Source organism: Hemiscyllium ocellatum, chromosome 4 (assembly GCF_020745735.1).
Source record: "Hemiscyllium ocellatum isolate sHemOce1 chromosome 4, sHemOce1.pat.X.cur, whole genome shotgun sequence".
NCBI lineage: Eukaryota > Metazoa > Chordata > Chondrichthyes > Orectolobiformes > Hemiscylliidae > Hemiscyllium > Hemiscyllium ocellatum.
The window spans coordinates 39,960,911-39,986,769 of record NC_083404.1 but is presented as its reverse complement, the minus strand read 5'-3'; the positions used below and the strand labels follow the sequence as shown (position 1 = coordinate 39,986,769).

The following is a 25,859-nucleotide window of genomic DNA, read 5'->3' as shown; positions in this document are numbered from 1 at the left end:
CCCTCAGCCTCTGACACTCCAGGGAAAACAGCCCCAGCCTGTTCAGCCTCTCCCTGTAGCTCAGATCCTCCAACCCTGGTAACATCCTTGTAAATCTTTTCTGAACCTTTTCAAGTTTCACAACATCTTTCCAATAGGAAGGAGACCAGAATTGCATGCAATATTCCCAACAATGGCCTAATCAATGTCCTGTACAGCCACAACATGACCTCCCAACTTCTGTACTTAATACTCTGACCAATAAAGGAAAGCATACCAAATGCCGCCTTCATTATCCTATCTACATGTGACTCCACTTTCAAGGAGCTATGAACCTGTACTCCAAGGTCTCTTTGTTCAGCAACATTTCTTAGGACCTTACCATTAAGGTGTATCAGTCCTGCTAAGATTTGCTTTACCAAAATGCAGCACCTCTCACTTATCTGAATTAAACTCCATTTGCCACTTCTCAGCCCACTGGCCCATCTGATCAAGGTCCTGTTGTAATCAGAGGCCACCCTCTACGCTGTCCACTGCACCTCCAATTTTGGTGTCATCTGGAAACTTACTAACTGTACCTCTTATGCTCGCATCCAAATCATTTATGTAAATGACAAAAAGTAGAGGACCCAGCACCGATCTTTGTGGCACTCCACTGGTCACAGACCTCCAGTCTGAAAAATAACCCTCCACCACCACCACCCTCTGTCTTCTACCTTTGAGCCAGTTCTGTATCCAAATGGCTAGTTCTCCCGTATTCCATGAGATCTAACCTTGCTAATCAATCTGCCATGGGGAACCTTGTCGAACACCTTACTGAAGTCCATATAGATCATATCTACTGCTTTGCCCTCAATCTTTTTTACTTCTTCAAAAAACTCAATCAAATTTGTGAGACATGATTTCCCATGCTTAAAGCCATGTTGACTATCCCGAATCAGTCGTTGTCTTTCCAAATACATGTACATCCTGTCCCTCAGCATTCCCTCCAACAACTTGCCACCACCGAGGTCAGGCTCACCGGTCTATAGTTCCCTGGCTTGTCTTTACCGCCCTTCTTAAACAGTGGCACCATGTTTGGCAACCTCCAGCCTTCTGGCACCTCACCTGTGACTATAGATGATACAAATATCTCAGCAAGAGGCCCAGCAATTACTTCTCTAGCTTCCCACAGAGTGCTCGGGTACACCTGATCAAGTCCTGGAGATTTATCCACCTGTAACCGTTTCAAGACCTCCAGCACTTCCTCCTCTGTAATCTGGACATTTTGCAAGATGTCACCATCTATTTCCCTAAGTCTATATCTTCCATATCCTTTTTGACAGTAAATACTGATGCAAAATATTCATTTAGTATCTCCCCCATTTTCTGTGGTTCCACACAAAGGCCTCCTTGCTGATCTTTGAGGGGCCCTATTCTCTCCCTAGTTACCCTTTTGTCCTTAATATATTTGTCAAACCTCTTTTTGGATTCTCCTTAATTCTATTTGCCAAAGCTATCTCATGCCCCCGTTTTGCCCTCCTGATTCCCTCTTAAGTATACTCCTACTTCCTTTGTACTCTTCTAAGGATTCACTCAGATCTATCCTTCCTGTATCTGATATGCTTCCTCCTTTTCCTTAACCAAACCCTCAATTTCTTTAGTCATCCAGCATTCCCTATACCTACCAGCCTTCCCTTTATTCCTAACAGGAATATACTTTCTCTGGATTCTTGTTATCCCATTTCTGAAGGCTTCCCATTTTCCAGCCATCCCTTTACCTGCAAACATCTGCCTGTACAGGCCATCTGGTCCATTGAGCCTGCTCTGCCATTCAATAAGATTGTGGCTGACCTTGCTGTGAATTCAGCTCCACTTACCATAACCATCACCCCACTCACCATAACCCTTAATTTCATTACTTCTCAAAAAATCTATCTATCGTTGCCTTAAAAACATTCAATGAGTTAGCCTCAACTGCTTCACTGGGCAGGGAATTTCACCGATTCACAACCCTTTGGGTGAAGAAGTTCCTCCTCAACTCAGTCTCGAAAGAAGATTTAAGACTATGTCCCCTAGTTCTGTTCAGAATTGAAAATAAAGATGAAGTCCTGTTTGAGTTATACAAGGTTGGTGAGACCACATCTTGGTACTCTGTCATTTTGGTCTCTTTGTTTAAGGAAGGATGTAAATGCATTGGAGATGGTTCAGTGAAGTTCACTAGATTAGTAGTACTTTTGGGTGGGTTGTCATAAGAGGAAAGCTTGGACAGGTTGGGCTTGGAATTTCAAAGCTGTGTGTGTTAATGTAGACAGAATAGGTACACATTGCATTTGTTTCAATGCAACATAACAGGTGACAGTCATTCTCTGGTTCATTGATATTTCTGGGCAATGCATTGACTAGAGTTACCATACCGTTATTTAAAACTTTAACGTTTGATAGTGAAGTTGTTATTTTGCTTAATAGTACTGCAGGAGAGGCAATGGCATAGTGGTATTATCACTGGACTGTTAATCCAGAGACCCAGGTCATGTTCTGAGGACCCGGGTTCGAACCCTGCTATGGCAGATGGTGGAATTTGAATTCAGCAAAAAATCTGGCATGAAGAGTCTAATGACCATAATTCCATTGTTGGAAAGGCCCATCTGGTTCAGTAATGTCTTCAGGGAAGGAAACTGCCATCCTTACCTGGTCTGGCCAACATGTGACTCCAGACCCACAGCCATGTGTTTAACTCTTAATAGCCCTTTGGACAATTTGGGGAGAGGCAATAAATGCTGGCCTTGCCAGCAACATCCTCATCCCATGGGAAAAAAGAAAAAAAATTCACCAAGGCCCCTTTAAACTGCAACTTCCAAACTCCTGGCCACTGCAAGGGCAAGTGCAGCAGGTACATGGAAATACCACCATCTGCAAGTTCCGTCCAAGCTACTTGCCATTCAGATTTATGAATATTTTGCCGTTACTTCAGTGTCACAGAGTCAAAGCATTGTGGGTCTATCTACACCAAATGAACTATGGTGTTTCAAGAAAGCTTTCAGAGGCAGCAAGGGATGGACACTAAATGCTGGCTGAGCCTATGCTTCCCACATCCCATGAATGAATTTTTCATAAAGTAATTGTCCAGGAGCAGGGGCACTTTCAGCAGCTGGGACCAGTCTGTGGATATAAATATCCTTGTTAGATGGCCATCTCTTACAAATACAGGCCAAATAGACTTGTAAGTTTAATTAGTCATGCCATCAAATTGCATAATTCACATTAAATATACATTAAGTATATTATGCCACAAAATCTCATGAGCAAGTGTTAGTTAATACTTTGTTTTGAATTATATCCTTCACTGGCCCCTCTGGAAATTGTGCTGTCTCAAAAAGAAACTCTCTTGTTTTTCAGTGCTTGGTGCAGGATGGATAAACCACTGTTTCTGTCTTGGAAATGTTTGAGTGCCATGGTTTCATTGCTATGTATTGATATTGCTCCTGTGTTTACTAGCTGTGTGAATCTTGCATGAGGGTGGGGTGGTATTGGTGAAGAGGAAAATTGAGTGACTGTGATGCAGTCAGCAGACCAGTTTTTTTTTTGAGTTTTTTCCATTCAGATTTTTATCTGATCAATGACTCTATAGAAATGAAATTTAAATGCTCAGCGACCAATTCTGCTGCAGTATTCCTGTAATCTGATAAACAAATTTTAATTTGATTACTCTCCCTAGGAACAGTGACATGTGGCCAAGACAATGCCACAATGCAACTAGATCGAAGTGAAGCCATATTGAGTTAAATATGTCGTTAATTTGACGTAATGGTTTTGGTAACTGTGTGTTGCAACTGAAAACTTAGCTGGTTATCTTGACTGTCATGCCAGATATGATTTTCAGACTAGTTTAGAACTGTATAATGCAGTATTTAAGCAGAACTGTTGGGCTAAGCTTGGGTTACATACGTGTATCTTTGAATGTTATAGCTGTGGGAGGTATTTGTGAATGATATGTATTTGGGGATCGGCTTGGGACTCTCACTGAGTCTGCACAGGCTTCACTATGATAAGGCCTGATTCCTGTGAGTGGGGTACTTTTATTGGGGATTTCTTTACTATAGAAACATAATGCACATATTTGTTTCAAAAACATCTGGCTTAATTGTGGTTGCTAGAAACATTCAAAAAGAATGGTAGAGTGGGGGATATGTTGCCAGCTGTGGCTCACTTGTCAGCACTCAGTTATAAATCAGAAGGTGTGGCTTTATGCCATCTACTTTCCATGAAAGCTAGACTTCTGCTGGGGTACAGTAAGGTCTCTCTTTTAAATGCCTGTTTAAATGGTGTCTCGTTTTAACGTTCATGTCTAAATGGGTCCTGTAATCTTAGGCATCATCAGTTTACTTTAATGTAAGAAAAACCAATTGCTGGAGAAACTCAGCAGGTCTGGCAGCATCTAAGGAAAGAAAGTAGAGTCAGCACTTCAGATCTAGTGACTCTTCAGTACTGAAGATGAGAGGTTTTTCTATCATTAACCAATGTAACGTATACCAAGACTCTGTTATTGTTGAGACCGATTTTTTTTTCTTTTATTTGGAAGCTTATTAACAAGGTGAAGGTGTACATAAATGTGGCATTTCAAACTTGCTCATAGTTAGGGTTCTATGTCTACTTATGCTACCAGAGTTCTATATAGCAGAGATTCAATTTTGGACAGGTCTGGACAGTTACATGACATGGCATTATACCGCCTCACTTTCACTCCGTCTTTGTGTAATAGTTAGTGTAGTCAGTCAGCTGTGTGTATATAATGTACAACAACATCAGTAAACACAGAATCCACATTGGTTGTGTGTGTAAATCTTTGATATTGTAATCCTATTATTACAATGCAAGATATGTCCAAACAACCTGCCTCTCTGTGGTATATGTTATCTGGATAATATGTAGAAAATCACATATTATTTGATATATCGTTATCTGGCTGACTTTCAGCTTAGCTACTTGCTTAATTGACCAACTGACTATAGGGATTAAAATCGAGACCACTCGCACTGGAGTGCCACATATCATGATGTCATCTAACTCTCTATGGTATAGAGGCTTCAAAATCCGTGCAATAATACAACATCCTCTTTTTATTTTCCATTTTGAAAAATAAGGAACATATTTGTCAGAGTATGTGCATGTCTGCACATTGGTACAGTAAAGAAACTCAGCTGGTCTGTTAGCATCTGTGAAAAGTAAAAAGTGTAAATGTTTCAAGTCCATTGACCCTTATAGTTTCTCCAGCAGTTTGTTATTGTTTGTTTCTTATCTCCAGCATCTTCAGGTCTTTTGTCTTGTTTTATTTGATAAATAAATGAATCAAGATCCTGTTACATCAACTATGTAGGGGATTTCACATGTCTATCATGAGGGAGCCATATTGGCATTTTAAGATGGATAGTTTTTGAGATTAGATTAGATTTACAGTGTGGAAACAGGCCCTTCGGCCCAACAAGTCCACACCGACCCGCCGAAGCGAAACCCACCCATACCTCTACATTTACCCCTTACCTAACACTATGGGCAATTTAGCATGGCCAATTCACCTGACCCGCACATCTTTGGACTGTGGGAGGAAACCGGAGCACCCGGAGGAAACCCACGCTGACACGGGGAGAACGTGCAAACTCCACACAGTCAGTCGCCTGAGTCGGGAATTGAACCCGGGTCTCAGGCGCTGTGAGGCAGCAGTGCTAACCACTGTGCCACCGTGCCGCCCACAAATTGTATGAGGTAACTTTGTAAGCACTTGGCTTACATTGTGTGGACTGCACCACATTGTGACGAGTGACCGCATTCATTTTTCCTGAATATATACCTCTTTGTAAGATGCAAATTTGGATGATCGTTACGCTTGAATCCATGTCCACCTTGGAATTTGGTGCATGTTGTTCATCCTTTTTAGGGATATCACTTGGATTGAGGTTAGAGACTTCATGTCATTTGGTGTTAAGTGATATATCACGTTGCCCATTTGTACTATCTGTAAGCTGGTGTCTATAATCTATGGAGCTGAGGTTATCTCTTAGACTTTGTTACTATGATTGCATATTAGAGATGAAAGTTTGGAAATGGCTTTGGCATACTTCCTGGTTGTCTCCTCCTCACATTGTGTCGTTCCTTGAATGTTTCCAAGCACTCGGACATTTTGCATATCTTAGCCGAGTGTCCTCTACAGACCATAGCTCCCGTTTCACACAATGCTGCATGTTGTTTTATCAGATGATATAATATACATTTTCTACAAGATTTGAATGTTTTACTGGCCCTGTTGACAACTGCTATAGTGCTACAGATTGGAACTGCTGTAGATGCTGCAACCCTGCTACAATTGCCTCAAACCTGTGCCCTACACCTAGCAGTGCATCAATTACATGCTCCTTAATATTGTCCAGAAGTGCACTTCATGAAGAGTTGATTAATATACAAGCAAAGATGAGTTCCAGAACTCTTTTTAGAAAAGGTGAAGTTGGTGAAATCGTGTTTGTACATTTTTGAGGCAGGTATCTATTGGTTTGTGTTGGTAGAGATTTTTCCCATGGAGAAAGTAAGGACTGAAAATGCTCACTATCGGAGGTGAAAAGTGTGACGTTGGAAAAACACAGCAGGCTAGGCTGCATCTGAGGAGCAGGAGAGTCGACGGTTTGGGCTTAAATCCTTCATCAGGAATTATATTTTCCCTTGGTTGTTGGTGATGTGACATGAACTCAAGCCTCTGTATCCTAAAGTTGATTTGGACTTTAAGCTGCTCTTCTATAAAATGGAAGAATTTTGTCAGGGTATCTGCTGGCATCACTTGAAATGTTTGAGAATTTGATTCTTCCTAATCTTTAGTTTCCCAAAGCAATAAGAGTTTTGATGTCCTATATTTCTGTGTTGTTCATCTGTTGGTCTTTAAAGTGAAGTCAGTGTTTGTTTGAATAATTGAGCTTGAGTGACAATCCATCCTTGCTGCTCATTTTTGTGCTGTTTTTAGAAATTGCTAGTATACCAAGAATCAGCAGAATGCTTTTCTTATTTTGGTGACTTCTGTCTTCTTGCCTTTTTCGTGTTGTTGTTTGAGGTTGCTGCTTTATTTTTGTTTTTAAAAGCAATGACTGAGCAGTGCCTGTATGTGATGCTCGTGCCAAAGAAGTATTGGAGTAATGTCACACCTGCCTTTTTTTCTCCTTTTGCCCAGTATCCAAAGGGAAAAAATGGCAGAATCTGCTATCAACTGTGGAAAGGTAGGGGGGTAAAAGTTATACAAACGTTTTATTTTTCTTGCTTTTTGAGCTGTTCTTTATTCCAGGATGACTGTCCTCCGGTCTCTTGTAAGCTGTCAATGTTGAATTGGCCACGTCTTTTTCTTGAGAAGGTGCACTAACAATTGCTTCTTCCTTGTGGTTACTGTACTTCAGGTTGCAACATTGTTTTAATTGATGCGCATGTCAGCTCTGAACTCGAATTGCTGACTGGCAATTAAGCTAAGGACTTTTCTTAACTGCTAATGTTGCTGTCGCCTCTTCAATCTTTGGTACCAACTTATTGTGACTAGCTTTTTGCAACCATTTCCTTTTACCAGAATCTAGTGCTCATTTGCTGCTGCAATGATCAGATGTGGTTTTCTACATTTTGCTTATGTAACATATATCTGTGTCTGGTTCTTACTGAGACTGATATTTGGAAGTTTATTAACGCTAATGATATACACTAATATGCCATCTCAGGGTTGCATATTGGCTGGACTCTATGCCTCCTTGTGTTGCATTAGGTACGTCGCTGACTGGCTGCTTAACGGACTATATGGGCAGTAAAGGGGAGAGTTTTTTTCATACACTTTTCACAAATCATTTTATTTGTTTTTAAAGTTATAGCATCTATGCAATAATGAAACAATTGGACTTGCAGCTTCAGATTGAAGCTGAATCTTGAACAGGAACACCAGTCCAGGAGAAGGAAGCACATGAGGGTGGCTTGGGGAATGGGGAAGTAAATGCAACTCAGTGGGGAGGGTCTGCAGTGACTAGCAGGATAAGTGAACCAGATTGTTGGCAAGATAAAGATACTGTAAGTAGCAACTTACATAGTTTGTCTTAGACATTTTACAAGTAATTTCATTTACCTCTAAGAATTTGACATTAAATTTTCAGCCTAGAAGGCATAACATTTCAATATTAGTCTTGATCTATGTAAAAAAAAAGTCATATACAACTTAATTCAACTTTTATCATTGGTTCTTTTGTGAATTGATGTTTCACTTAAAGTTGTGACTTTCAGGAACGTACACAACTTTAAGTAAGAACTTGCTATACTGAGGGAGTACCTATTTTTGAATGATATAAAGCTGTTTCCCCATCTGTTTATCTCCAGTGAGTGTAAAGGATCTCAACACTGGATGGGGAGTTCAAACCAGTAACCTGGGCAATGTTTTACTCCTGGAAAATGAATACCAGTTTACAGATGTCAATTATTGCTTGACTGCTGATATGGGATCATGCTGTGTATAAATTGAACACTGCATTTTCTATCTGGCATAGAAACTATGCTTTATAGGTATTTAACTGTCTGTAAACATTTTATTGGAGATAGAACATTACGGCGCAGTACAGACCTTTCAGCCCTCGATGTTGTACCGACCTGTCATATTAATCTGAAGTCCATCTAACCTACACTATTCCATGTACGTCCATATGCTTGTCCAATGACGACTTAAATGTACTTAAAGTTGGCGAATCTACTACCGTTGCAGGCAAAGCATTCCATAGCCTTACTACTCTCTGAATAAAGAAATTACCTCTGACATCTGTCCTATATCTATCACCCCTCAATTTAAAGCTATGCCCCCTCGTGCTCACCGTCACCATTCATGGAAAAAGGCTCTCCCTGTCCACCCTATCTAACCCTCTGATTATCTTATATGTCTCTATTAAGTCACCTCTCAACCTTCTCTCTCTCACGAAAACTGCCTCCAGTCCCTCAGCCTTTCCTCGTAAGACCTTCCCTCCATACCAGGCAACATCCTAGTAAATCTCCTCTGCATCCTTTCCAAAGGTTCCACATCCTCCTTATAATGCGGTGACCAGAACTCTACACAATACTCCAAGTGCAGCCGCACTAGAGTTCGCTACAGCTGTAGCGTAACCTCATGGTTCCGGAATTCGATCGCTCTATTAATAAAAGCTAAAACACTGTATGCCTTCTTAATCCTGTCAACTTGGGTGGCAACTTCCAAGGATCTGTGTACCTGGACACACAGATCTCTCTGCTCATCTACACTACCAAGAATCTTACCATTAGCCCAGTACTTTGCATTCTGGTTACTCCAGCCAAAGTGAATCACCTCGCACTTGTCCGCATTAAACTCCATTTGCCACCTCTCAGCCCAGCTCTGCAGCTTATCTATATATTTTGGGACAACCGGAGGTGTTGAACGATGCTGGAGAATGCAATTAATTATTCCTTTGATTTCTTTTTTAATCTCCTTTCATCCAAGTTTATTCATAATCAAATGCATGTTTATTTTTTTGAGAAATAATTTTGAATATTTAATTTTTCTCTGATTTGCTACTCCTTTCAGTAAGGATCAATTGCTGCTTCAAACTGGGCCATTATTGTATGGAAAGTATTTTGCATCGCATTGGCAAAGGTAGAATGAAAATTCACCTGAGCAGACTTCACCTTGCCCATATATCTTTCATGCCAGGTCACTTTCCAAAAAGATAGTAACTTTCTAAGCAGGAACAGTGATGTCAACGTACTGACATTTGCTGGAGATTATTTCTATACCCTTACAATACAAATCACCTTTCTGAAAATCTTTTGGCTTGTACTAGATTTTTTTTCTTCTTCCCACAAGTTAAAGGGAATGCAACAATTCTTGTGTTTTACACGGTTTGAGCGTTCAGTGTCGCGGGATTATCTTTAATTGTGGTTTGCAGTAGCTCTAATGTGTTGCAATCCTCATCTTCTGCAAATCAATGTGTACTGAACCCAAATTATTAGATTTTTTTTGCATGAATTGTTTAAGCACAACAATACTCTTTAAATATTTCCCCCTAGGGTGACTGTCTGTCTGTGTAGAGTTTGTACATCTGTCCTGTGTCTGTGTGGGCTTCCTCTGGGTTCTCTAGTTTCTTCCCATATTCCAAAGATGTGCAGGTTAGGTGGATTGGCTATGCTAAATGCTAGAGTCCAGGGATGCGCAGACTAGGTGGATTAGTCTTGGGAAATGCAGGGGAGGGGTGTGGGTCCAGATGGGATACTTTTTGGAAGGTTGGTGCAGACTCAATGGGCCGAATGGCCTGCGTCTACACTGTAGAGTTTCTATGATTCAGAATCCTATTTATTAGGTCCTCTAAACTGATGAATTTGCAAGTCTAAAGCTTTCGGTTTATAATTCTAGAATAGGATCGCAGAGGGATTTTTGTGATCTCCCACCTAAGTCTTTGTGATACAAATTTAAGCCTGAAAATGAAAGATGAAAAGAATGAAAATGTGTTCAGACAATGAGAAGATTAGACCACTTACTCAGTGTGGAAACAGGCCCTTTGGTCCAACAAGTCCAAACCAATCCTCTGAAGAGCAACCCACCCAGACCCATTCCCCTACACCTAACACTACGGGCAATTTTAGCATGCCCAATTCACCTGATCCCCACATCTTTTGACTGTGGGAGAAAACCGGAGCAAACCCACGCAGACACTGGGAGAATGTGCAAACTCCGCACAGACAGTTGCCCGAGGTGGGAATTGCTGTGAGGTAGCAGTGCGAACCACAGTGCCACCGTGCTGCCCTAAGAGGGGTTCTCTCAACTGTTTTGGTAACTATGGCCCATATGTTTCAACTTTACAAAGATTTGACTGAATCTTCCACATCTTAACTGCATAAGAGAGCAGATGAAGGAGCAAGATAAAATAATGAGAGCCTAACTGAGGTTAAGCACTAGCCATTTGCATTTTCTAACATGCAGTTAAACCTTTTTTTTTCCTCAATTGCTTTAGTACTTCAACGAGCCTTTTAAGCAGGAGACTTACCATGTGTTTTATTTGTGTATCCATATAATTTAGGCCATACTTCTCAGAACTTCCATTGCTCAAGGTTAGCCCACATGTCTGTGGTCTCCCCACAGGCAGTAATGGTAATTAATATTGTTGGAATGTAGGGAGAGCTGCTTGGTACAGACCTGTTGTGTTCACACGGTTGACTCTGGCCAAAACCCTTCACATATTGCTTGTTCAAACATTTCAGTACTGTTAATTCCAAGCAGCTCTTTATAACTAGAGATCGCTTCAAAATAATGCTGGGCAATGCTTATGGTTCAATTTTTTTTTTACATTTTTATTGTTAATGGCAGTCCAATGAAATTGGTAGACCTGGATTCACACTATCACAACATTGTTGTGCATTATTCTGTAGTTCGATCTCTGGAGCTTTGATCTACATTCAGAAGCCAGAAGACACTGTAGGTTGAATCTGGGATAGGTTGACCCAGTTCCATTTGCAATAGCAGCCCCAGAGGGTAGACAAATGTAGGAAAATGGAGATCATGGCTCCTGTGAGTTATCAGGGATGGTTTGGAACACTGGCCTGGTTAAGTCTCATTTCTTCTCAACTTAATTATTGAACTTGCAGCAAGAAGGCATAGCTTTTCTGAAGTTTACAGGTTTAATATCTCCATATTTCTCATACCAGATAGTGAGATTACAACCAGAAAGAATGTTCAGTTGGGGTCTTGTCTGCTCGCTAAAGATCCAGCAAGAATCTCACTTTGCCTCCGTTTAGGATAGTGAGGCATTTAACTGGGTTGTGGTGGGTCATTCTTTCGCAACAGCAAAACCACTTCCTTTGCTCATGCTTAATTTCTGCTCAGTTACTTCTGTGATGTCTCAAAAACATTACATTCTTCTCTCCAGTACTGTTTTGTTCTTAACTTTCAAGGAAATCTATTTCATCATGTATGTTCAACAAGATGTCGTTTTTCATGACAACATACCTTTCTACTTATTGCATACAAACTGTATTCAGTGATGAGGTGAAAACTGCAGGTGATTTTTTTTTTGTTTTTCAGTCCAAAATTTGATTTGAGTTGTTGGAGCTTTCTCTGTTGAGCGTTTGCATTTAAAGGCACAGTGGCTCAGAGGTTAGCACTGTTGCCTTACAGCACCAGGGTCCCAGGTTCAATTCCAGCCTCGGGGCGACTGTCTGTGTGGAGTTTGCACATTGTCTGTGTGGGTTTCCTCTGGGTGCTCTGGTTTCCTCTCTCAGTCCAAAGATGTGCAGGTCAGGTGAATTGGCCATGCTAAATTACCCATAGTGCTAGATGCATTAGTCAGAGGGAAATGGGTCTGGGTGAGTTGCTCTTCAGAGGGTCAGCGTGGACTGGTTGGGCTGAAGGGCCTGTTTCCACACTGTAGGGAATCTAATCAAATGCTGTAAACATGACCATGTTATGGGATTGGGGAGAGCTGGTGGTGAGAATATGGAAGCCACAACTGTAGGAAATTCATGGAAAGCAAGTTTTCAAAAGTGTGACATTAAAACAAGAAAAATGGGCTTCAAATTGCACGCACACTAGCCAACGTCTTTCCAGATTCAATTGCCAATATTGGTTTCATGCAAACGTAAGAGGAGGAACTTGCATGACGATTGTAAACTGAATTAATTCATCCATTCTGGAGTCCACCTTTCTAGATCAGTAGATCTCTATGGTTAGTTGTCAGGGTTTCATTGTCCATTATAAGATTGAATGCTATAGTCAGTACCTACTCTATCATTCTACCTTTAATTGAAATCTGATAACTGGTTTGTGCTCATTGCTCTGAATCCACATGTCAATATAAGCAAAATTGGTTCAACTGAAAGAACTAGAAGCCAGAGCTTAAAAGATGGAGAAAACATTTTAAAACACTGTCCATATTGCCTGATTTGTTTTGGGCAAAAGCCCTTCATCAGGAACCATTGATTTTCCTGCTCCTCAGATGCTGCCTGACCTGCTGTGCTCTTCCAGCACCACAATCTTGAATTTGTTCATATTGCCTGTCACACTCAAACTTGTGACTTCTCTGTTTTACTGTGGGCTATAAACGTGTTACACTGAAACTTCACCATTTATTTGTCCTTAAGCTGTCACTAATGTACAAAAATTGTAAATTGCTCCAGAGCCAGAACAGGCTATTGAAACCATCAAGTTGCCACTTCTGTACTTTTGGCATCCCTTTCTGGCCTGTTCCCAATAGATTGGATTTATGAACTCTGCTTAAAGGGGTTTGTGGCAGCAGTCCTACAAACCAAGCAACCTCTGGGGGGGGGGGCCTTCAAACTTAAGTTGTCATCCAGCTTATCCCCACTTTCCAGCTTTTGATCCAAAGTCTTGCACTGTGACCTTTCGATGTCTGACTGTCTACGAATGGCTATGCTCACTGATTTGTAATACTGCACAAGCCAGATCTGAGTCAAACCTGGCTATAAAGACCAGAAGTCTTGCTTTTGCAGATTGGTTCCCGTATTATATTGAAAGGAGGCTGCCGATGTACTTTTAACGGAAGGACAGGTTTATGACCGAGAAAATCAAAAGCTATGGGCGTGTATCTGTTTAATATGTAAATGTTTGGAAAAATCTTATTGCAAAAGGCATAAAGGAAAATTCAACACTTTTTTTTTGTTTCCCAGCAATATCCTTGACAGACTCTCAATCTCAGTGAAGGTTTTCTCACACCTTCCCTCTTTTTAATTTCTTAATCCGCTGAGGAAGTTTAAAACATTTTCCTTTTGGCAATTTTTTACACGTTCATTATATGTAATTCATTCCATTTCTGCCCCTCCGAAGCACAGATAAATTAATTCACTGAGGTTTTTTTAAATAAAACTAAGACCGTCCCAGTCTTTTATATTTGGTCTACTAAAGTGGATTAAGACTTTCTAGTTCGAGACAGCCTGGAGCCTGCCAAAACTAAACTGCACTTCTGTTATGAATGTTTTCTTTTCTGAATTAGATCTGCTTATGGTCTCTCTCTATTTTTATCTCTCTGGAATATAAATAGTTAAACTAGTAAATATCTCATTAGGTACCTTATCTATAAGTTTCATGATTTCTTGAAGGTGCTGTTTTAAAACATGACTTTTAATTTTTTGTAAAAAGTTAGCCCTTAACAAATCAAGTCACCTACACGTACTGAAAATCCAAAACACATTTTCCTCTAATTTAGAACTCTGGTTCATACTATAAATCTTCATCACAAGTTTCCCCAGTCTCCATTCGAAGCCCCTATTTAATATGGGATTCCAATCGACATAATAACTTCACATTTTCCCCCATTTTAAATGCCCTGGTGAAATCTGTGACCCCACAGACCCTGCAGTTTTCCTCCCCACACTAACCTACCTAACTCACTCATGCTTGGGATGGTTAGTTATAAGAGTATAAATCCCTATGAAGGTTCATATGACATTGAGCAATGTCAGATGCAGGCCAGTTATAGTGGGTGGTCTGTTTATCCACATGTTGCAACTCTGATTTGTTTACATCTAACTTTCCACTTTTCTAATCTCACTTTTTTTTTAAAAGGTGTGTTTTTGTTGGCGTTTATTACCAAGCTCAATTGCCCAGAGAAGGTGATGCACTGCCTTGAATCACTGATTGTAGTGATTTAATGCAGCTCAATGGGAGACTTGCTGGGTCAGTTTGGGGAGTTACAGGTTACTCGCATCCGTCTGAGACTGGATTTACAAGTATGTCAGACTGGGGAAAAGGAAAACCGGCTTCATTCCTGAATGGGCATTATTGAAATTGTTGAATTTGTTTTTTTTAACAAAAAACCTAGCAGCTTAATGGCCACTTTTGTTGAAACCATCTTTGCTAATAAATTGTAATTAATTTTGGTAGGATTTGAACCTAGACCTTCTGGTCCAGAGGCAGAGACATTACCACTGCACTACAAGATGACTCTAGTCTATAACACCTAGAATTCCCAGGTGGTTTCCCATCCAGTTAGTAACCAGGCTAGAGTCTGTTAAGCTGCTTAGATCAATGGAGCTCCGATGTTTCTTTATGAACATGGCTGTTGGCAAAATTATTTTTTAATCGCCCAGTTCAGAGATGTTATGACTCCCACCTCTAGAAGGGGTGGGACATAAGCCCAGACCTTTTGGCACAGAGGCAAGGGGCCACAAGAATTTGCCATCTGCCGTTACGGTGAGATTTGAATCTACATTCCCCACAGGGTTAAAAATCCAGAGACATTACCATTACACTGTCATCCCTCCAAATACACTTTCCTAATCAGGATTAGGGGCTGGAGTTACAATTGTTACGACATAGGGCAAACCCCTCTACTAATTTAATCCAGCAGCACAGGAAAGATTCACCCCATGCTGTAATCTGTGAAGATTTGAGAGGCAAAGAACTATCCCAAAGTCACTATTTAAAGTAAAAATTAACAACTTCTGAAGAGTAACAGAACAATTAACAACTATTTACAACTCCTTTCTCCTAAGCAAATCGCTTACCTTCCCCTCTACAATACTGATCCGATTTTTTAAAAAAAACTCAATTATGATTGACACCAAAAAAAATCACATTTCAAAACCAATCAGCTCAGCCGAGTGTCCTCTGTAGATTTTCCTCTGTCTTGTTTCTTCTTCTTAGGGATTCTGTTTCACAGGTCATTGATAGAGAAAGGTGCCTTTTGAGAGCAGATGTTTCTGTAAGCAGTCTCTCTCTAGTTTTTGGTGCTTGGCTGCTCGTTGCCGCTCTGGGTAACTGTTAAAAATATCGGATACTTCTACCCCAAAATATTGAATCATTTCATTTGTTTTAATATGGTCAAAATACTAAAGTCAGTCTTGATTGGAGTTTGATATCTTGGGATAAAATTTAAACTGGCTGAATTTGTTTTGTATCCAGGCAACACAGCTCTTAGCTAGTTGTTTGACCAAATGTTATCTTGTTTAGAACACTTGGTGCTGTGTCATGTAACTTTTTAAACTCTCAAAAGGTACAGTACACCTCTACACCTTCATAACACAACTAAGATCGTGACTAGTGAAATCATCCTGATGAAGGGCTCTGGCCCGAAACGTTGAATTTCCTGTTCCTTGGATGCTGCTTGACCTGCTGTGCTTTGACCAGCAACACATTTTCAGCAATCATCCAGAACCTCAACCTGAGCTACAAATCTTCTCAAAACTCGCTAGCTAGTGAAATAAGCTTGCAAAAAGCATTGAGGAACTCTGCATTTAAAGAACTGAGGGTAGTGAGTTTAATTTGCTGACTTTACAGTTTGTTCTTATTTTCATCTCTCTCTCACTCCAGATCTCTCCTTTCATTTCAAATCAGTCCCACTCATCACCTTCCCTTATGGTGCCCACATTCATGCCATGCAAGTGTCAACTAAGGACCATCTCGAGAGATTTGAGCCATCTCCCTTTGACATTCAATGGCATTGCTATCACTGAATTGCTACTATGAGTATCAACCAGATATTGAATTTGACCACCTGTGTGGGCTCAAGGGCATGTCAGATGCACGAGTAAAAGGGACTTTCATCCTCTCAAGCCTGTGCACCATTTACAAGCCAGAAGTCCAGAGACTGATGGAATACTCCTTTTTTTTCCTGGATGAGCGCAACTCTATCAGCACTCTAGCTCACCTCCATACAGAACAAAGCAATCCAGTAAATAAGCACCCCATTTCATCAGCTTGGACAATTTCTTCACTCCCCCTGGGGATAGTGGCAGCAGTGAACACCATCTACAAAAGCACTGCAACAACTCCAAGCAATTGATTTTTGTGAATTCTTGACTTGGTGTGTAAGCAATTGTTTCGTTACAATGTGTGCAATGGAAGAGCAGCTTGATAAGTCTTTAGAGATTAATGAAAATTCTGAACCCAGAAGTTGTAGATTTTTTTGTACCAATTTCTTTAGACCCTGTGGACATAAAAACCAAAACCTCTATGCTAATAATAGCCAAGACAGATCAATGTTGAGTTTGACGTGGTTGATACACTGATAATTAGCCATCCTCCCATTTCTAATTACATATCCATTCATTAACATTTGCTTTTAAGCACAAATTTCTCATCCTTAATGACTCTCTGATGCCTTAATCGACTCTGCAAACTGTTTTGTTTTATGCAGTTTGAAGTTTTTTAATTCCTGCACAACTGGTTGAAGACTTCTGACTTGAGAGCTGCTTAGCAAAACATATTTCAATTAATCTTTATTGAATAAAATGAGAGCTTCCAAACAGGAGAGCAAAAATACTTTTTTTTTAATTGGTTAAAAGAGCTTATAAATATAAATTGAACTCCCAGAGAACGGAGAACCTGGCCTGCTGTTCCTGCTGTTTTGAGGCAGTTACCATATCAAGAGACTGTAAAAACCAGAAACTGTGGCTCATTTGGGAAAAGGTTAAATCTGAGTACTATACAGACTGTGGTAACCACCACCTTATTTTAGATGTGTGTTCACTTTGGGCACTTCTATTTAGCTGGAGAGTAAGTAAATCTATATTTTATGAGCTTGTATCTGCACCCATTGTACCTTCTGTGGTGGTTTGGAGCAAGCTTGATGTACAGAGTGATGGGGGATCAGGAGGGCTGTGGCAGATGTCATGTGAGGTGGGGGAGGTGGGTGGTATGCTGTCACTTGTTCTCTTCTACACCCCCCCCCCCCCCCCCCCCCCCGCGCCATGAGGTTGAGATGGCATAAACTCATTTCACATGAGGTTTGCAGCCAAGTGGTACTTCCAAAGATGCAAAAAACCTCCATGATTGTGTACTTGAATGAGAGAGTTCTGGGGTTTACTGCATTCCACCAAAGGCTTCTCCCTTTTTTTTGTTGGGCTATCTCCCCACTGTCTGACCGCAGACTATATGCCCAACTGTCAAAAGAAAGCTTTTCCCAATTATACTTCTCCATCAAGGGCTGGAGTTTTATAGGGAATAGTGATTGATGTCTGAGAATTGCACATCCTTCTATAAGTTGCTTAGGTCTCACCTGGGTCGGTGGAGCCCAATCTGAGTGTCCCAGTTTTAGAAATATTGAAGCTTTGGTTGCGGTGTAAAGGGGATTTACCAGACTGATCTGAGAACTTCAGGGTATTTGGAAGCTGATACTCCTTGGAGCAGAAATGGGCAAGGGGAGGGGGCAAATAGCAGTCTAAAAATGCATGTAGTGTTTTGATAGTCAATTAACCATACAATTTCAAGTAGAGTCAGCAACCAGAGGATCTAAGAAAATTGGTACCAGAACCAGTGGGTGCCTGATCTGGCTAACAAACGGAAAGCAATTCAGTTGTACCTTCCCGTTTAAGTACTTTAAGGGAAATAACACATGGTTGCAGAATGTGGTTCACTGGAAAGCTGTATCAAAAATCTGGCACAAACTCAATGGCTGGAATGGCCTCCTTCTGCACTAGATTATTTATGATTGCAGCCAAGCTTTCGGGCATAGAAAAACTAATTCTATTTAATACTAATTTATTGACTGACTATTGTAACTTGTCAAAAGCTTGTTGTGTAGTTCCTCTTAGAATTATTTTTTTCTCTGGCAAAATACAAATCCCATTTAAAAATTGAGATGCTTCCTAATCAGCCTATTCAGTGATGTTATTACACACCTCTGGAAGGGAGGGGATGGGACTTGAACCAGGGACTTCTCCCTGACTCCAGATTCTTGAACATGCTCCATCTGATACACATATATTTTCACTTTTTTCTTGGGATCTTAATTGTTTAAACACTTGTTTCAAGTCAGGCTATAGTTTAATGACGTAAGGTATTCTTGCCTACCTTCATACCAGCAGAATTGGGTGTGATGTTGATGAATTTTTGGCTCAATCTCCAAGTTTTGCCTAAGGAGATAATCACTTTTCCAACCTGATGAAATAGTTGGCAATATTGATGTCCATCCCCTGCTACTATCTGCTTTATTTCCGCTCCTGCAAAGTACTTTATAAGGATTCATTTCCAGGTACTTCAAATCCAAGGCTGAACTACATCCTCTCCTTTTTCTCCTTTCCAGCATAAATGAGTTGTCAGATTTTCTTGATATTCTTGCATGGGATGTAGGCTTCAATTCCAAGGCCAGCATTTGTTGCTATCCCAATTTCCATGAACTGTATGGGCTGTTAATCCCCTTCTGAGGGCAGTTAAAAGTCAGCCACATTGCTCTGGGTGTGGAGTCAGATGTATGCTACATTAATAGATACTAGGCTGATCAAAAGGAACTCTGAGATAGTCATTTTGCAGAGGGCTTATTGACTCTCTCCCATTGCAACTGTTCTCTCTCCCAGTCGTAGCTATTCTCCATATTTTTAACTTTGAATTACCCTTCTGCACAACTGAGCCACCTTTCCACCACCAAGATCATCACGACTTGTTTTATTTTTGCTTTTTCTTTGTTATAAACCAATAACCACCACCAGTAAAAACACCAATGTAGCCGATTGAAGGTTTACACACACAATCTGTTGTGGGGCAATCCAAACCATTTAAAAGTGATGGGGAAGTCAGGAGAAAGGGAAGGAAAGGAATCAAAATGGAGTTGGAAGGGGAAATAAAGCACTCTATTCCCCACGGTGCTCACCCCTCTCTCAAGACAATGGCATCATTGATGGATACTGCATGTTTCCTCTCAAAGGGCTACTTTTTTTTATTATTAAACCTACTTTTCTAATCATCTATTGGATGTTATTACACACTTCAGGATAAGGTGGCACTTGATTCTGGGCCTCTCAGATCAGGGGTAGAGACACTACCACTGTACTACAAGAGGGCCCTCGTTCTCCCTTCATATTTTCAATTTATTTTAATAGAATCTATTTTTCTAATTAACCTTTTCAGATATGTTATTCTCCCTTTTTATATATTTAGATACTAACGGTGAACACCTATTTCCTTAAGTACGTGCTATATTAACAGATGTCCCCTTTTTAAAATATTGGGAATATACTTTATTATAACATTCTTTGTTATAAGAAAACAATTTCATGTTCTAGATCCTTTCAATTATTGAGCAATCCAAACAAACAATAGTCATAGTTGTAAAACATGGACCCTGTAGTCCAACCAGTCCTTGCCGACCGTGATCTCAAATAAAACTAGTCCCACCTGCCTGCTCCTGACCTATATCCCTCCAAACCTTTCCTATTCATATACTTCTCCAAATGTCTTTTAAATGTTTTAATTGTACTAGCATTCCCCACTTCCTGTTGAAGTTCATTCCACTTATGAACTACCCTCTGTTTTTTAAAAAAAATTGCCCCAGTGTCCTTTTTTTTAAGAAAAATATCTCTCCTTTCACCTTTAAAAATGTGTCCCTAGTCTTGAAATGCCCTACCTTGGGGATAAGACATCTACCATATACCCCTCATTATTTTATAAACTACTTTTAAGGTTGCCCCTCAACCTCCTATGCTCCAGTGGGGAAAAGTCTCTAAGCTTCTCTTTCTAACACAAACCTTCCACACATGGCAACAACCTGGTAAATCTCTTCCGAACCCCACCACCACCGCTCCCCCCCCCCCCCCCCCCCCCACCCCCCAACCTAATATCCGTCTGACAACTGGGCATACAATTCCAGAAGAGACCTCACTTGTACAAACTCAGCATGACTTCCCAACTCCTATACTCAGGACTGAACAATGAAGGCAAGCGTGCACAAGACATGTGTTTTGACATCTAATAATTTCTTGGGGCAAGTATTTTGCTTTGTAAAACAATTCAATAAATGTGACTTGTGGCAACCCATTTCATTTTTGAAATCCTTCTTTACAGCATTTTCTTTCACACAAGTAAGGTCATTTCCTCTCCTTTCATCGACAACACCTTTTGTTGAATGAACATGTTCAGGACAAGAACCGTTGCTGTGTTTTCTGACCTTCCACATCTTGGCTTCCTCCATTGATTTTTGTATTCTATCCCTGATCTTGTATATATAACTAATATCTGTCTTTGCTAGTGGCTTTCCCTGCTCTCCTAATAATGGTGAAATCCCTCTGTCCATTGGCCCCTTCTGTATGTAATTTTAGTCTGAACTTGTAGCAGTTGTCCATGAGAAATTGATACTCTCTCACAGGATAGGACTATATGTCCATATTTAGTCAGCCCTTCATTTGCCATTACGTGCTCCTTTGTAATTATCCAATATATGTGCATGTGAGATAGTGATAAGGAACTCTACATTATCTGTTCTAATTCTGTAAATATATTATCAGTGTTAATAATTTTACCTGGACCTTTGTAATCTTTTTGCTTTTGTTAAATACCATGTTCCCTGAATTAAGATTTATATCAGATGGCCTTGTACTATGCTGTAATGCTAACCAAATTTACACTGAAATCCCCACCCTAATGAATGTCCTCCTTCCTGCATGCTGGACATTCAAATGCTCAAAAACTGGAGCTTACAATCACCCCTTCCCATGCTTGGGAATTCATTTGTACATTTCTGTCCAATAAAGAGTAGACATGAACTACAACCCTGAGTATTTACATGGGCTGCCATGCCAGGGCAGATGTTAGTTTACAAATTGCTTGATGCACTAAGATTTTGTGAAAGACATAACTGATTCAAGATTGGTTGTCATGTAATCTATTGCTGCATAACGTCTTATATACGTTCTGTTATGAAAGAGACTTTCTGCTGCTGTGTCACTGCTAATGTTTATTTTGATACATGTTTAAAATCATTTATTGGCAAACTACTCCACCTACCTGAACAATTGTCATTTAAAGGAACTTAGTTTGTGTCCCTTACCTATTTCTGTTATTGTGTCCATAAACACTCTCTTGCTCTCACTTTATTGAGCTCTGGCTGAATCATTTTTTTAAATCTACAAAGTATAAGTCAAGACTTTTCCTTATCTCCTATCTTCAGGTCTTTTGCTAATTTGGGTCATCAGCAGGAAGCTTCCTTACCTATGTTGGACCTGAAACATTATTTGGGTCTGGAGTCTATGCAGAGAACTCCCAGGGCACCTCCCTCCCAAGTGTATATCACCATGCTGTCACCTCAACTGAGAAGATAGTAAAGTCTTTATTGTCTGTAATCTTCCCAAAATTGTCTGGTATCTGATTTGTTATATGTACCTAAGCACAGTGAAAAGCTTTGTTTGCAAGCAGTACAGGCAGATCATAGTAAGCAAGGACATACAGATCACAGGGTGGAAAAAATCACTAGAGGCATACAAGTTGCATCATACAGGGTATGTGCTAGGGAGAACCAGCATTATTTGCAGTGAGAGTCCATTCATCAATCTAATAACAGCAGGGAAGAAGCTGTTCCTGAAGCTGCTGGTGCATTTTCAAGATTCTGTAACTTGTACCTGATGGAAGAGTTTGTAGGGGATCATTACCGGGACGTGATGGGTCTTCATTAGCAGCCTTTCTGCATAAACATGTTGTGTAAATGGAGTCCATGGATGGAAGATTGGCTTCCTTGATGATCCGGGTTGTGCACAGAACCTTCTGTAGTTTCTTATAGCAACTGCTCTGCCCAGGACTATACCAGGCCATTATGCACCCAGACTGTGTGCTTTCTATGGTGTATCTGTCGAAGTTGGTGAGGGTCCTTGTGGACATGCCAAATTTCCTGAGGAAGAGGAGGCATTATTGTGTTGCCTTGACTGCCGTAACTACATGGGAGGTCCAGGACAGATTGTCGTTTATCATCACACCTCGGAACTTAACATTCTCCACCCTCTCAACTTCAGCACTAAAATTGTAGATGGGAGCATGTCTTCCTCCCTCTCTGAAGTCAATGATCAGTTCTTTGGTTTTGCTGACATTGAGAGAGAGGTTGTTCATGTTGTACCATGTCACCAAGCCCTCTATCTCCTTCCTGTATTCTGACTTGATAGATATCTGTCCTGCCACGGTGGTGTCGTCAGCAAACTTGTAGATGCCATTTGTTTGGAATTTGGCAACAGTTGTGTATGTACGGAGTACAGCAAGGAGCTGAGAATGCATCTTTTGGGGCTCCAGTGTTGAGTGTTATTGTGCAGGAGGTGCAGTTACCATTTTCATGGATTTTGATCTGTGGGCCAAAGTGGAGCATCCAGTTGCAGACGGCAGAGGTCATGGGAGTTTTGAGATCCGTCTGGAGGGGATAATGGTGTAGAGAGTCGATAAGCAGGAGTCTGATGTAGATGTTCTTGTTGTCCAGATGTTCCAGCGATGAGTGCAGGGCTAGGGAGATGGCATTTGCTGTAGACCTGTTACGTTGTTAGGCAAATTGTAGGGTTTGATGCAGGCCGGGAGACTGGTGCTGATGTGGGTCATGACCAGCTTCTCAAAGCACTTTGATTATTGAGGTTAGAGCAGCTGGGCGGTAGTGATTAAGGCACATTGCATGTGCTTTCTCAGATACAGGAATGATGGTGGTCATCTTGAAGCAGGTGGGGACTTCAGCTTGTAGGAGGGAGAAGGTGAAGATGTGGGTGAATACTTCTGCCAATTGGTGTGCACAGGATCTGAGTGCTTGGCTAGGGACACCACCTGACCTCCTCTTTCCTTGGGTTGACTCCCAAGAAGACTGATCTGATGATCTGGTCTGATAGTTACAGATATTATCTGTAACATATGAACATACCAGTTCAGAGGGTCCCAGTAAGAAGAACTTCGCAAGGTAAACTCACTGTCCAGGACAAAGTAGCCCACTTGGCCCCTGTATCTACAGATAATTATATTCCACACAAACATAGTAACAGTAGTGGGCACCATCTACAAGATACATTGCAGAAATTCACCAAGATGCCTTTGAAAGTTCCAGATACTTGAACACTGCCATCTAGAAGGAGAAGAGCAAACAGATATACGGGAATCCCACTGCCCTACAGGTTCCTGTCCAAACCACTCACCATCTTGGCCTGAAAGGATATCGCCATTCCTTTAGTGCCCTTAAATCCTGAAACCCCTAATGGCATTGAAGGTATACCTCTATACGTGGACTGCTGTAATTCAAGAAGGGCCCCACCACCACCACTTTCTGTCAGACACTTAGTGCAATTATTGCTAGCCCAGCTAGCAAAACCCTTCCTCCTGTGAATTTTTTTTTCCCGATGCTTTCTTCTCCCTGATTGCTCTCCCCTTCTTTCCTTTCTGAACCTTCTGTATTGAGCATCACTTCAAAATTCTGACACCTTTATTGCATAATGGCATTAGAATCATAAGTGAAACACTGGTAGGTCATGTCCCATGCGTTCCTGTGGTGTTCCCTTTTGTAGTGCCCAATTCCATGTATCTGTCATGGCTGCCAAGAGTGTGTCTATCATCATCCCTTTTAGAATTCTTTCACATTGAGGCTTGTGTTCAACCTCTGGATGGTCCCAAATTTGGGACTTTTTGAATTTTATTGTGTCTCTGCTGAATGTCCTATTTGAGCCATGAAGGCTGCTGCAAATTTATTTTATTTATTATTGTCACGTGTACGGAGATACTGCTAACCAGACAAATCATACCTTACATAAATACATCAGGGTAACAGAACAGAATGCAAAACATTACAGCAATAAGGAAGGTGCAGAGCAAGATCAACTCTTAAGACAGAACAGTTCATAAGTCTGTTAACCGGGAAGAAGCTATTCTTGAATCTGTTGGTATGTGTTTTCAAACTTTGTTTTGTATCTTCTACTCGATGGAAATGCATTAAACCACAGTGGGAGAGTTCCAAGACTGTAGTCAAAATTTAAAAATAAACATTAAAATGTGAATGACCCCTCCTCTCTGTACCACTTGCTCGCCACTCCCCTTTGCATACCACCCAAGGCTCAGTACTCACCCTTTTATACTCCTTAGTCCAACTTACTGCCTACATCTCACCATGCTTTTCCCCTTAGCTACTGCGCTAACTCCTCAATTGTTCAAACATACCCATGTACAAATAAGCAAAAGGATTGTTCTGTTACTTAAAGTTCTGTGTATTCGTTGAGAGAGGTCTTGAGCTTTGTGTCTTGTTTTTGGTGTTAAATAAGTTTCAGCCTGTGCTTCTGTTGAAATCCTAGCTCTTCACTACAATACATCAACCTCCTGAATGGGTAACAGAAATGGGTCAGTAGATGACATTCCATGCATAGTCCAAGTTCAAGTTGATGTCAATCTAAAACCTCCCTATACTCTGCTCCCTGTAAAACAGAGACTTCTTGCATCAGACAGCCGTGTATTTACTGGTGGGATATTGATACTGGATGCTGGCAGTATTACTGCTGTTTACATCTTTGCGTTACTACACGCCTCCTATTTCCAGCTCCACCGTCTCTTAGAGTCTTTGTTTTATAGGAAGCTTGAGGAACAGAACTTTTCTTCTTTTTATTAGGCATATTACAGCCTTCCAAACATGGGTGCTGTGTATGCAATGTTATGAATCTACCTAGTTGTTAGTCTGCCTTTAGGCTTGTAATCTGCACGTGCACAGAAGGGCTTGCTGCAATATTTGCTTTAAAACGGTAAATTATGAATAAACTAACCCATAATGGATTGTTGACAAGTGTTTGATCATTAAACTATCTTAAAGCATGAAATAGTGCTGTAACAGTCAGCCAGCAAGTTCCTGAGCTTAAATTGGGACACAGCAGACCCCCTAAATGTTGAAACAGTGTTCAGAGTTATGGTTTGTAGACTCAGGTGTGCCCAATACAGAAAAACATGCCATGAAGATTTCCTGAGTAATTAGGAATGAAAATCAGCACAAATTCAACAAATCTAGATTAGCAGCCATTAGCAGCCATAAGCTTGTCATAAGCCGAGAGAGTCTGGAACCTGCAATGTTGTGACTTAGAAACAAGCTAAGGTTGGAGGGAGAGTTGATCAAGAGAATATGAAACATAGAATTCTATTATGTCTGATAAAGTAGAAAAATTTTTCAATCCACTGATGTGAAAAATGTGTTGCT

General features: G+C 40.7%; 1 protein-coding gene across 2 annotated transcripts in view; it reads left to right on the top strand.

Moving 5' to 3' along the window:
• rspo2 (R-spondin 2) overlaps positions 1 to 25,859 on the top strand; it is a 121,361-nt gene that overhangs the window by 78,513 nt on the left and 16,989 nt on the right. The window contains exon 6 of one of the 2 annotated variants that reach the window (XM_060824228.1): positions 7,169 to 7,214. The exons of the other annotated variant lie outside the window; for it this stretch is intronic. Coding sequence (XP_060680211.1) covers positions 7,169 to 7,214 — 46 coding nt within the window. The remainder of the gene's footprint in view (positions 1 to 7,168; positions 7,215 to 25,859) is intronic. 2 annotated transcript variants of the gene reach the window in all.